This window comes from Hyaena hyaena, unplaced genomic scaffold (genome assembly GCF_003009895.1).
Source record: "Hyaena hyaena isolate Hyena2069 unplaced genomic scaffold, ASM300989v1 scaffold_465, whole genome shotgun sequence".
In the NCBI taxonomy this organism is placed as follows: Eukaryota; Metazoa; Chordata; class Mammalia; order Carnivora; family Hyaenidae; genus Hyaena; species Hyaena hyaena.
The window spans coordinates 743,274-756,584 of record NW_024081097.1 but is presented as its reverse complement, the minus strand read 5'-3'; the positions used below and the strand labels follow the sequence as shown (position 1 = coordinate 756,584).

The 13,311-nt window shown below is 42.7% G+C and overlaps 1 protein-coding gene across 1 annotated transcript in view; it reads left to right on the top strand.

The window, feature by feature from the left end:
• Positions 1 to 13,311, top strand: part of GLB1L2 (galactosidase beta 1 like 2) — a 44,183-nt gene that overhangs the window by 18,052 nt on the left and 12,820 nt on the right. The window contains exons 8-9 of the mRNA XM_039253782.1: positions 4,534 to 4,626; positions 8,733 to 8,814. Of these exons, the coding sequence (XP_039109713.1) occupies positions 4,534 to 4,626; positions 8,733 to 8,814 (175 nt within the window). The remainder of the gene's footprint in view (positions 1 to 4,533; positions 4,627 to 8,732; positions 8,815 to 13,311) is intronic.

The following is a 13,311-nucleotide window of genomic DNA, read 5'->3' as shown; positions in this document are numbered from 1 at the left end:
ACTAGGTTAGCTCTCAGACAAGGGGCTCCTCGTTCCTTTCAACACAGAACACATTCTTTCCCACCGCCCGAGATCTATAATTGGGGGAGGGGGTTGCAATAGTTGTCTTTTAAGAGATATATTTCAGTGTTGTCTTAGGGGTTCCGTGCTGAAGGGATAGACAGGCACAAGGGTGTAGGTTGCTCCACACAGTGTCAGCTGTGATGTCTTATTAACTGAAAAACCCACTGACTGGCATCCCAATAGTGTACTGGCTCAGTTCTATGTGGAAAAGAGCATAAATGGATAGGCCCTGACCTGTAATACACAGGGCTTTTTGTAGTTATAAAATTACAATTAACAATTTTTCAAGGTGCATCTTTCTACTATCAAAAAGGTGTGGTGGATATTTCATTCAAAACATAGGTGATAAAAATGAATTTTGGGGAGAAATTATCTTACCATTGCATGTAATATTTGGAAACAATAAAAAAACAGAAATGGGAATAGTCCAATAGCTTATGTAAAAATAAGAGTCATGTTGAGGAATTAGTACATTAATAAAAAATTAGCACATCAATAAAAATTGCTCTTGAGTCAATTCTTTGTAATATTCACAGCACACATAGATCAAAGGAACTACTTGATCATCTGTAAGAGAGGCAAATAAAACACAGGGTACTAAGTTAAATTTGAATTTCAGATAAACAAGGATATTTTTTAAGTATAAATATAATCTTCAATATTACATGGGACATACATTAAAAATATTCATAATTTATATAAAAGTTTATTCATTGTAAATTCAAGTATAACTGGCTATCTTGTATTTTTATTTATTAAATCCGGAAGCCCTAATCATGAAAGAATCAAGAAGCCACGAAGTTATTAGCCTAGATTTTTGTAAGGAAGATGGAATTACTGAGATGATTCAGCAGGTTATAGTAGATTGGTGGAGATAGAGGTGGTGGTTTTAGGGAAGATCAAGCCATGAGTATGGCTTAGAAGCATTCTTAAGTATGGAAATGGTGTACTAGACCTTTTTTTAAAAAAGCATTTTCTGAGTATAACATAATTATTTATTTTTTATTATGATAAAATATACATAACATAGAAATTACCATTCTAACCATTTTTAAGTGCTTTTAAGTTCACTGGTATTAAGTACATTCACATTGTTGTGCAAACATGACCACCATCACCATTCACCATTTCCTGAACTTTTTTCAGCTTCCCAAACTGAAACTTTGTATCTATTAAACATTACCTTTCTATATCTCCCTCATAACCACTGCCAACCACCATTCTACTTTCTCTTGTTATGAAATTGACCATTCTAGGTACCTCATATAAGTAGAATCCTGTAGTACTCGTTCTGTTATGTCTGGCTTTCTAAATTTAGCATAATGTCTTCAAGGTTCATCTTTGTTGTAGCAGGTATCAGAATTTCCTTCCTTTTTAAGACTGAATAATAATAATATGTTGTATCTTTATACCACATTTTGTTCATCCATTCATTCATCAGTGGACACCTTGGTTGCTTTTGCCTATTGTGAATAATGCAGTTTTGTTAGTTAATCTCACTAAAACTGTGTCAATTTCGTTAATCTTTTCAAAGCACTAACTCTTGGTTTTCATAATTTTTCTCCATTTTTAAATCTCTTTTTATCTCTATTCTAATCTTTATTATTTTCTTCCTTCTGCTACCTTTGAGTTTAGCTTGTTTCTCTTTTCTAGTTCCTTAAGGTGAAAAGTTAGGTGTTGACTTAAGACTTTTCTTCCTTTTTTGACTTGTTTATACCTATAAATTTCCCTCTTAGCACTGCTTTTGCTGCATCCCATAAGTTTTTGTTGAATTTTTATTTTCATTTATCTCAAGATATATCCTGATTTTCCTATTATTTCTTCTTTGGGTCACTGGTTGTTTTTTAAGAGTGTGTTGTTTAATTTCCACATATCTGTGGAATTTGAAATTTGAATTTTCAGTGTTCTTTTTGCTGTTGGTTTCTAGTTTCATTCTACTATGACTGGAAAAATACTTTGTATGGTTTCAATCTTTTAAAATTATTAAATAAATCTTTGAAAATAATTAAAATTATTAAAGCTTCTGTTGTGGCCTAAAATATGATGTGTCCTGGAGAATGTTCCATGTGTACTTCAGAAAAATGTGTATTGTGTCATTGGATGGAGTGTGATATATATGTATGTATACACACATATATATACATACATATACACACACACACACACACACACACACACACACACACACACACACACATATATATGAGCTGTCAGCACAGAGCCTGACATGGGGCTCGAACCCACGAACCGTGAGATCATGAGCTGAGACGAAGTTGGACTTTCAACTGACTGAGCCACCCAGGCGCCCTGTGATTTTTATATTATTTTATATTTTATATTGATGTCAATGAAACTTTAGTCGCACACACAGTCACAACAAGTACTCCTTTACAGTTCCACCTCGCTGTATGTTATTGATGTTACAAGTCACATCTTTATATGTTGTGTACTCATTAATATAGATTAATAATTATTTTTATACATTTGTCTTTTAAGTTCCAGTTAAAAAAAAGAAGTAGATTTGTAAAGTAAAATTAGAATAATACTGGTTTTTACATTTTTTAATACATATACCTCTACAGGAGGACTTTATATTTTCCTGGGGCTTCAAATCACTGTCTAATATCTTTTCATTACAACTTGAGGGACTCTATGTAGCATTTCTCATAAGTCAAGTCTAGTGGTATCAAATTCCCTCAACTTGTATTTGTTTTAGAATGTCTTAATTTCTCCCTCATTACTGAAGGACAGTTTTGCTGGATATAGAATTCTCAGTTGATAGTTTTTTTCCTTCAACACTTTGAATATATTATCCTTCTGTCACTACCCTGCATGATTTCTGGTGAGATATCCACTGATAGTCTTATTGGGGATCCTTTGTATGTGTTAAGTTGCTTTCCTCTTGCTTGCTTCAAGAATCTCTTTTTGTCTTTGGCCTTGACAGTTTGATTATAATGTCCCTTGGTGAGGTCTCTTGCTTAATGCTCCTTGGAGTTCACTGAAGCTTCTTGGATTTGTATATCCATGTTTTCTCAAATTTGAGAGGTTTTAAGCCATTAATTTTTTCAAATAACCTCTCTACTCCTTTTCTTTCTTCTTTTTTGGGATTTCCACAATGAGTATTTTTGTCTGCCTACTGATGTTGCATAAGTCCCTCAGGTTTTGTTCTCTTTTCTTCATTCTCTCTCTTTTTTGCTCTACAGACTGAATAATTTCAAATGACTTGTCTTCAAGTTAGCCCATTTTTTCCTCTTCCTGTTTTAATTACTATTGAATTTCTGTGGTGAATTTTTTCAAGTCAGATTTCTTTTTCAGCTCCAGAAATCTTGTTTAGTATATTTTATCATTTCTTTCTCTGTATTGATAGTCTCACTTTGCTGATATAGCATCTTCCTGATTTCTTTGTCCATGTTTTTCCTTAGCTCATTGAGCATATTTATGGCAGTTGTTTTAAAATCGTTGCCCATTAAGTCCAGTGTGTGTGTTTCTTTAGAGTGTGTGTATTTCTAGAGATTTACCTCATTCCTTTTAATGAGCTGTATTATCTTGTTTCTTTTCCTTGTGTTTTTGTTGTTGTTGATAATTGGACATTTAAACAACTCTCACCTCTCATAGTCTTTGCATACTGGTGGGGAACATCTTCACTATTTTGTGGGCTCTTACACATTAAGATCAGCATGGGGTGATGGCTTTAGATCTTTGCATATATTTCCTGGGAATGTGTCTAGTCTGGCTTGTGTGTGTGTCTCCCCACCAATTTTCCCTGGCTGCTTTTACATGTCTTAATTTCCCAAAGAGTTTCACCCATCTTCATTTGTGGCCTTAGATGTTCTATCATATTCCTCTTTCTATAATCCCTTGCACAGGCATACAGGAGTCTGTAGACTCATAAATTTTCACATATTGTGACCTTCACTGCTTTGTGTTGCTTTCAACCTGAGGTCCAAACTATGCCAACATTTCCTGTCTGATCTCCAAATCAGATGAGACAGAAACTAGTCTACTGGGCAGCCCACAGATAGCCTAGAATGTTACACACAAGTTCCATTTTGCTCCGTCTGTCCTGAAGGAAGGAACCGGGAACTGGGTTGCTTTTTTTGGACTATGCCATGCTATGCCAGGGAGGGAGTGGAGCAAGGATGAGTTGAAACACCATGAAATTTCCTATCATTGTAAACACATGTTTTTCTTGATTTGCTTAAACATTTAACTGGTTTCCAGGCTAGTTAGTAAAATAAGGTTGTTTTACTTAGTTTGTAATTGCTTGATGTTTCTATAGGAAACAAAGGCCTGGAACTCCCTACCTACTCTGTATCTTATTGACATCACTCTCAATTATATACTCAAATCCTTTGAGACTTTTGCTTTCAAATGGAATATTTTGCTAGTAATTGGTTACAAGTGTGATGAAATTAGATAGTACAGTTTCCACTAAAAACTTAGTTTCTGATTGTTTATTTCTTTCCCCAGTACAAGCATGGAGGCCCCATCATTGCTGTACAGGTGGAGAATGAATATGGTTCCTATAACAGAGACCCTGCCTATATGCCTTACATCAAGAAGGTAAGAATCAACTCTCTTTCTTCATGTTTCTTCCTCTGGATATAGTATGGACTGTGGTGTGACATGTTGGTCTAGTACTTTTCACATATTAATACCACATCTCCTAGCACTATTTATTATTAGTGAATCCTTTCACCATACTTTTATTGCAGTGAAGTCATCACTTATTTAGTTTTTATTGATTGAATCTAATTGGGGGATGCAGTACACACACAGTATTGCAGTGGATGAGAATAAAGAGATGGACGTAATTGAGTGTGAGGATTAGTGAAGTCTCCCTGTAAAGGCTGCCTTCATTCCAGCATCTAAAGCAAGAGTTCCCGGCTTCATCTGTACATTCACTTCAAAAATCCATATGCCCAAGCCATATACTATACCAATGAAATAACAATATCTGGGGTGGTCCTCATCTGATTCCGATGTGTGTGAGAGTTTGAGAACCACTGATTTAATGTATGGCAGATCAGTGAAGGGCTGAGATAGATGACACTTTAAAGAATAGGCCTATACTCAGATCTGGTTTCTATCACTTTGTAGCTGACACCTTGAGGAAAGGCCTTCATTTTTATAAATCTCCATTATCTCTTCTTTGAAGTGGGGCTAATGAGAGAATTTGCCTCCATGAATTGTGTGTGTGTGTGTGTGTGTGTGTGTGTGTGTGTGTGTGTGTGTGATCACTTGGCTCAGGACTGTTCTAGGACTGTTCTCAGTAAGTCAGTAATTTATTGGCTCAGTCAATAAATAAGACTTTGATAGATCATTGGCAGTGGTTTTAAAGTACTTAGAAGGACTGGCCATGGTGTGGATTGAGGAAATGTTAAGTGGCCTCAGGGAATCCACCTAATTAAAGCTGCTTTAGCTTTGGCCCATGATGTCAGCATCTCTTCTGCTGTCATAGGCAGATTCATTTTCTATCTGGAAACTACTTCAGTCCCTGCATGTAGGCGGACCGAGCTCAAGCACTCCTGGTTGTAGAATTTCATCTACTTTTGCCCCCTTCTTGTCACTTGCAGAAAGCCCTGTGTAGGGAGCAAGGCTGTCTCCAGAAAGAAACATTCCCAAAACCAGGAAGGGGAGAGGTCCATCCTGATAGTCAAACCCAACTGCAGACTTGATTAGACCATACCTCCAGCTTCCTCTGCCTTTGAATTAGCTAGAAAGATCCCAGCCAGGGCACAGGACAGGAGATCTTCTCCCATTATAACTCTTCCCCTTGGAATGTCTCTTGAATGCCGGAGCTTCTCCAGCAGGTGTTTACTGAGTCCTGAGCAACAGAGAAGAGCTCTGCTAATGGTCTGGAGAGGAGAATGCAGTTGTTAAGGGGCTTCTCCTGCTCAGTCAACACCTCCCTGGTGTCTGGGGGAAGGTATCCATGTGTAAGGCAAATGGACAAAAAGAAGCTGCAGCACCCACCGCTGTCATCCCAAGCTCTTGGGGGGATCCCCTCCTGAGCTGCCATGCAGCTTCTCCTGGGTGTTACGGACATGTGGACACCATCAGCATAGGATGTTCTTAGGTAAGTCACCTCACCTTTCTGAGCCTTAGCTTCATCACATGTTCAATGGAGACAAGAATACTTTCTCTAAGGCTGTTCTGGGAATGAAGTGAGATTATAGATACAAGACCCCTAATTCTTCTTGGTAGATCACTGGTGCTCAGGAAACAGTAATAATAATTACCCCTTACAGTGTGCAGTCAATGGATTAATGGCCATGAAAAGTCAAGTGCAAAGAGTACATCTGTAAAAGATGGTTACACCCCCTCAACCCACATGATGCTACATGCATAAGCTAAGAACCAAGGCAAAGCTTGTTAGATAATAGCAAATGACTGGCTAGAGAGTTGCAGGGTGCTATGTCCAGGTCTTTTAATAAACATCTTACCTTAGCTAATGGATTGGACTTCTTTCTCTTCTCCTACTGGGTTTGGGGTGCTCCTGTTGCTCTCCCTCTAGTTCCTTTAGGTGCGCTGTTAGATTTTGCACTTGTGCTTTTTCTAATTTCTTGAAATAGGCCTGGAGTGCAATGTACTTTCCTCTTAGGACTGCCTTTGCTGCATCCCATAGAGTTTGGATTGTTGTATTTTCATTTTCATTTGTTTCCATATAGTTTTTAATTTCCTCTCTAATTGCCTGATTGGCCCATTCATTCTTTAGTAGGGTGTTCCTTAACCTCCATGTTTTTGGAGGTTTTCCAGACTTCTTCCTGTGATTGATTTCAAGTTTCATAGCACTGGGATCTGAAAGTGTGCATGGTATGATCTCAATTCTTTTATATTTATTGAGGGCTGCTTTATGTCCCAGTATGTGATCTATCTTGGAGAATGTGCCATGGGCTCTTGAGAAGGAAGTGAATTCCATGGCCTCAGGATGTAGAGTTCTAAATATATCTGTCAGATCCATCTGGTCCAATGTGTCATTCATGTCCATTGTTTCTTTAGTGACTTTCTCTCTAGTTAATCTATACATTGCTGTAAGTGGAGTATTAAAGTCCCCTGCTATTAGCACATTCTTATCCATAAGATTGTTTCTGTTTGTGATTAATTGTTTTATATATTTAGGTGCTCCCATATTTGGTGCGTAGACATTTATAATTGTTAGCTCTTCCTGATGGTTAGACCCTGTAATTATTATATAATGCCTTTCTTCATCCCTTGTTACTGTCTTTACTTTAAAGTCCAGTTTGTCTGATATAAGTATAGCAACTCTAGCTTTCTTTTGACTTCCAGTTGCATGATAGATATTTCTCCATCCCCTTACTTTCAATCTGAAGGTGTCCTCCAGTCTAAAATGAGTTTCTTGTAGACAGCAAATAGATGAATTTTGTTTTTTAATCCACTCTGCTACCCTGTGTCTTTTGATTGAGGCATTTAGTCCATTTACGTTCAGTGTTATTATTGAAAAATATGGGTTTAGAGTCATCGTGTCCTTTGTGGGATTCATGCTTGTGGTGGTGTCTCTGGTACCTTGCGTTCCTTGCAACATTTCCCTCAGAGAGTCCCCTTCAGGATTTCTTGTAGGGCTCGTTTAGTAGTGATGAATTTTTTCAATTTTTGTTTATTTGGAAAGACTTTTACCTCCCCTAATGGATTGAACTTCTGTGTCTTCTGTTATCCGTCAGAATTAGGGCCCCCTCTGCTCTTTTTTAATTGGCATTAGGTTTAGATATGAACATTATGCATCCCCTGGATCATCTCTTTGCATCACCTGTTTCCCAAAGAATTTGGTTGAAATAAGCAGTCTCGTAAAAATATCTGCAGGTAAAATCATAGGAAAGTCCCCTTTCTGGGGTTTCTAATCCAAAAGAGTCCATAGCCCCAAAGCAGAGCCTTTCAACGTGGGCAGACTCTGGATTGAAGTCCATATTGGCTCATTTGCTCTGTATCCCTTAACACTTTATCCAACCTCTCTGAGACTCTTTATCCATACAGTTATTAAATGTGAGGACTGAATAGGCCAGTTTATATAAAGTATTTAGCAGAAGGCCTGGCGTGACTGTAAGTGGTCCATAAATGGTAGCAGTTATTTGGAGTGGTAAAATGGTTATTGCCTCTCAACACAGTGTGTGTTCCTTCTGGTTTCTCATTTGATTTACAACCTGCAAGGAGTGCTTCCTGTTCGACTGGGTGTATGCAGCATGTCATGGGCATGTGGCTGTGGCATGGCAGTTGAACAGAGCCCACCCTGGCCCAGTGTGGGGAAGCGATGGGCTGCCTGCTTCTGGTATCGGGAAGTCCTGACCCACTCACGGAGCCCTATGGTCAGCTGCCAGGTGACAGCACAGCAGCTGGCCCTTCTGAGCTGGCCTCTGAGTAGGCCCATCTAGGAACAGGGCACCAACCACACCTGCACCTTGCCAGATCTGGGGCAGTCAAGGGTTACCAGAGTCTGACGGCCCTGCCCCTGCCTCGGCTGGACTTCAGCTGATAGGAGTTTTTTTGAACATGGCGGGCACAGACAGGAGGGTTTCTGTCCATTTTCTGTGGAGAAGTAAATGCTTTATTTTGAACCTTTCCCCCTTTCTCTTCTGGCAGCCACCTTCCCAGCTGTGTGACATGGCAGGAGCTCTGAGGAGTGACAGATTGACTTGTCTTCTTTCCCCCCACAGGCCTTGGAAGACCGAGGTATTGTGGAATTGCTTTTGACTTCAGACAACAAGGATGGCCTGCAAAAGGGAGTCATGGATGGAGGTGCCTGCCTGGAGGCTGTGCGGGGGTAGGGTGGGGTGGGGAGTCAGCACCCTGGGCTCACTGTGCACACCCCTCCCCCCTAAACGGCCTGAACCACAAGTGGAGTTTCCCTCCTATCTGTGCTTCTCCTGTTTGCACGGCACTGGGCCTGAAGCTCTGGGCCTCCGAGGGTTGGAGGATCCTTGTCAGATGGATCTCTCTGGTCTCCCACTTCTGCTGAGCACGCACTCACAGTGCTCTGCAGACTACAAGCTGGGAATGGTGAATTGGTCATACTGGAAGGTCTCTGCATGTCTGCAGAGAGGGCCAAGCAGATGAAGCATTGGGTGTCCTGTGAGGATGGCTTACTTAACCCCTGCCAAAGTCATGGAGATGGCTGACCACTGCCCAGGGGATATGTAGCCCTTGCTGTGATGGCAGCTGGCTGAGCAGTGAGTGTAGATGACTGTGGCAGCACTCCATCCAGCAGCATCCATTTCCCTGCCTCTAACCTCTCTTCTTGTTAACTGTAGATATACTGGCCCAGCTCCACCCTCATGCAGTGAGCCCTTTCTCCCTCAGCCACTCAAGGGTATTGCTCCAGCAGCTCCAGGCTTCTGCCCTGGGTCATCAGATTTTCTCTTTCTACTGGATCATTACCACCTGCATATAAACATGGTGTTCTTTTTCTCTTCTTTATTTTTTAAAATTTGTTTATTTATTTATTTATTTTTTGTTGAGAGAGAGAGTGAGCATCTGTGTCCATGGGAGGGGCAGAGAGAGAAGAGAGTGGGCTCCATGCTCACAGCAGGGAGCTCAATGAGGGGCTCAAACTCATGAACCCCAGATCATCACCTGAGCCCAAACCAAGAGTCAGATGTTTAACCAACAGAGTCACCCATGCACCCCTATTTCTCTCTTTTAAAACAAATCTCTTGACTCATTTCTCTATCCAAAGGCTGTTGTGATTCTCTGCTCCCCTTGCAAGAGATCTCCCCATGTTCATGCTCACTGGGTCCCCCAAGCCCTTTCCCCTCCATCTCTCTTAAGCCATGGGGACAACATTACCACCCTTACCATTCCACTGCCGCTGCTCTTTTTGAGGTCACCAGTGACCTCCGTATCATAAATTTAAGGGTTCATCCTTGTTGCCTCTGATCTCTCTGACTTTATTTATCAGCAACCATCAATCTCTTTCCCTTGAAATGTTTTCCTCCCTTGGTGTCTGAGACCCAATTTCCTACTTTGTTCCTATGAACTCCCAGGCTGCTCCTTCTTGGTATCTCCTGCCGGTCACGTCTCTGTCCCCAAATTCTGATGTTTAAATTCTTTACTTCTCACTCTTTGGAATGAATTCTCCCCTCTGCACACTCAGTGCCCTGGTGACGTCATCCAGGTGACTTTAAATCTGATGTGTGTGTTGATAACTGTGAGATGCTAGGCTCTTTGAGTGACCTTCCCTGAACTCCTGCCTCATGTGTATCTGCGTGCTGGGCAGAGCACCCAGGAAGGCTGTGGGTCTCAGTGGAACTGGCAGGGCACTGAACTTGTCTGTTTTCTTCTCAGAGCCTGCCACACTTTTAGTCTTCTTTATCTTGGTAAATGGCACCTCCATTCCCCCTAGTTGCCCTGGCCCTAAACTTGGTAGGCACTCTCAGACCTCTCCCTCTGTGTGCCTGACACGCAACCATCAGCAAATCCTTTTTGTCTTTAGCTTTATCTTCAAATTTATCCAGATCCAAGCAAGTTTTAGCACCTGAACTATTACCACCGTTCTCATGTGTGTTATTGCCGCAGCACTGGACTGATCTTCCTTTTTACTCTTGACTCCTGCACAAATTTCCTGAACGTAGCAGTATTTGAAAATGTCATTTGGATCACCTCATGTCTCACCTGAACTTCAGGTACATTCTGCTTTGCTCAGAGTGAAGCATGAGCTATGAGGAAAACCTCCAAGGGCATCCTTTGACCTGTGACCTCTGTGACCTGGCCAGGTGTCTCCTGCTCCACCCTTTTCTGGCCTCCTACCTGTTCCTGGAACATACTGGACACCCTCAGCCTTCCTGCAGATGGCTGTTCCATCTCCTCCCGCTTTTGTCTGAGGTCACCTCCAAGTGAGGCTTCCTCCAAACACCCAAGCTCCTCCTGGAGCTCACCTGGCCCTTCGAGCCTGCGTTATTTTGGCCTTCTAACATTCTGAGTGGCTGTTTTATTTACCTGTTTCACTGCAGCGGTAAGTACCACCAGGGCCTGAGCTCCCTCTGGTTAGGCTGTGCTCCTGTGCCTGGACACAGTTCAGTTCGTGCTCTGCATAGATGATGGTGGTTGAAGGGCCTCCTATGAGCTGCTAGGTGCATCCTGTGGGCTCCCACAACCTGCTTTCGCCTGCTGCAGCGCATGCAGGTTTCCGTACTTTCTGCGTCGTCCACCCCTCCCTCCACTAGACTGAACAGATAGGGCCTTTCATCTTTGCAGCCCTAGCCAGCGCCGGCCAGCAGGGGGCGCTCAGGGCGCGACTGCTGGATGAATGGACAGAAGGCCCTTTCCCCAGACCATTGAGTTCCTCAAGGACCAGCAGTGATTCCCGCCATTTCCACGCGGTGGCACTGTCTCCTGTGACTGCTTCCAAGGCTTCCAGGGCCCGTGCCGTTCTGTGGGGCCCAGGAGGGGCCTAGGAGGGGCTATGGCCGCTGCTGGGCAGGCAAGGCCCTTTGAAGGCTGGTGCACATTTTTAGCGTGTCGGCACTGTGTTGAACAAGGCCTCCGGTGCACTAGGGAGTCTCCGAGGCCGGCCGCTGGACACCCTGCCCTCTCCACGGCGCGCTCCACCCCTCGCCACCCCGCCCCGCCGCGGTGCCCCCTCCTACCCCCGCCCCCGCCCCCGCCCCCACCCCCACCCCCGCTCCGCCCCTGCCACGCCCCCCCTGCCCCATCCCCGCTCCGCAGCTGCCAACCCCTTCCTGGTTCTCCCTAACTCGCTCGAACTCCAGAGCCCGGCTTGCTGCCCAGGAGGACTTTTTTCAATTACTTAAAAATGTAATAAAAGTAAGGCATTCACCAGGTGTAAAAGTAAAACCACAGAGACGCGGCCTACTCTTCTTCGCGCTCCGCGTAAGTGACCCGGGCCCGCGGCGTTCCCGGCGGTGTGGCTAAGTCAGTTCCGACGGGTGTCTTGGTGCCTGCGGTACCCACGTGGAAATGCCCTTCCTGCCCGTAGCGGTGCGGGCGATGCGCTGGGCAGTACTTGTGACCGGCTCGCTTTCCGTGTGATCGGTTTTCACTCCCGTTCATTTCTCTTTTCCTTTCAATCCTTTTTTCCTTCTCCTTTCTCCCATTTTTCTCTTTTTTTTTTTTTGTTAGTTTTTAAAATTTAAGTCGACACACACATAGTTGATACACAATAGTACATTAGTTTTAGGTGTACCCCCCCCCCCTTTCTCTTTTAAACATACCTTTACCAAAGGTCTTCCAAATTCCTGTCACGCTGTGTTTCAGATGCCTCTGTATATCACATTCTGTGTCAGGTCCAATGGGTCTGAGACCCCACTGCCCCTGACCTGATTGGGCTCCACCTGAGGCCGACCTCTGGGTTTCCTGCCCCATCTCTTTTCTGGAACTGTGAAGGCACCGTTCTCTGGTTTTCTAGCACCTGCTGTCCCTGCTGAGATACAGGGACATTATGGCTCCTGATCCTTTTATATATTCTGTGTGTGTGTGTGTGTGTGTTATTTCTGGAAAATTACAGGATTTTCCTTTATTCTTGGTATTCTGGTATTTCACAGTGATGTTTGGTGTGAGATTTTTTCCTTTTGTGGCACTTTTGTGAGTATTTTGAATCGAAACAGTTGTGGTCATTGTCAATGGGACTTCCAGTCAGTACTTTTTTTTTTTTTTTTTTAATGTTTCCCTTCTTTTTTTCTGATCTTTTGGTCACTCCTGTTATTTGTAGATTGGACTCTTACAACAATTCTTTAAGTTGCTTATCTTTTTTATTTATCTCTACCCTTTAGTTCCACTTTCTGGGTGACGTCCTCAATTTCTGTCTTGTAATCTGTCTCTTTTTTCCTGGATCTTATTTTCTTGAATATATTTCTTTTCTCAAGGCATGCTTTTTAAATGGACGCTATCTTTCTTACCTCGCTTTGAGGATGTGTGACTTTTTTAAAAAAAAATATTTACCAGTTCTGCTCAATCTTCCATATGAGGGGACTTTTCTAAATTGTCTGGCTCTTGTCTGAGCAGTTTAAGGAGGAGGCACTTACCAGCCACCTGGCAATGAGTGCCAGGAGAAGCTGGGGCAGGTGTTGGCACGGGTGTGCTATTTAAAGGATGGAAGCCCAAATGTCAGTGTTTGGGGAGATAGTGTTTCCAGAGAAGAATCCTTTGATCTGTTGCTAGAGGCAGGCAGGAGGAATGGGCAAGAATCCCCTGGCTGAGATGGCCCTTACTGCCCCGCTGCAAATTTCTCCATACTCTGTTGTGCAGATCCCTCCAAGCCTGGAGATGCTTGGGCTCAGC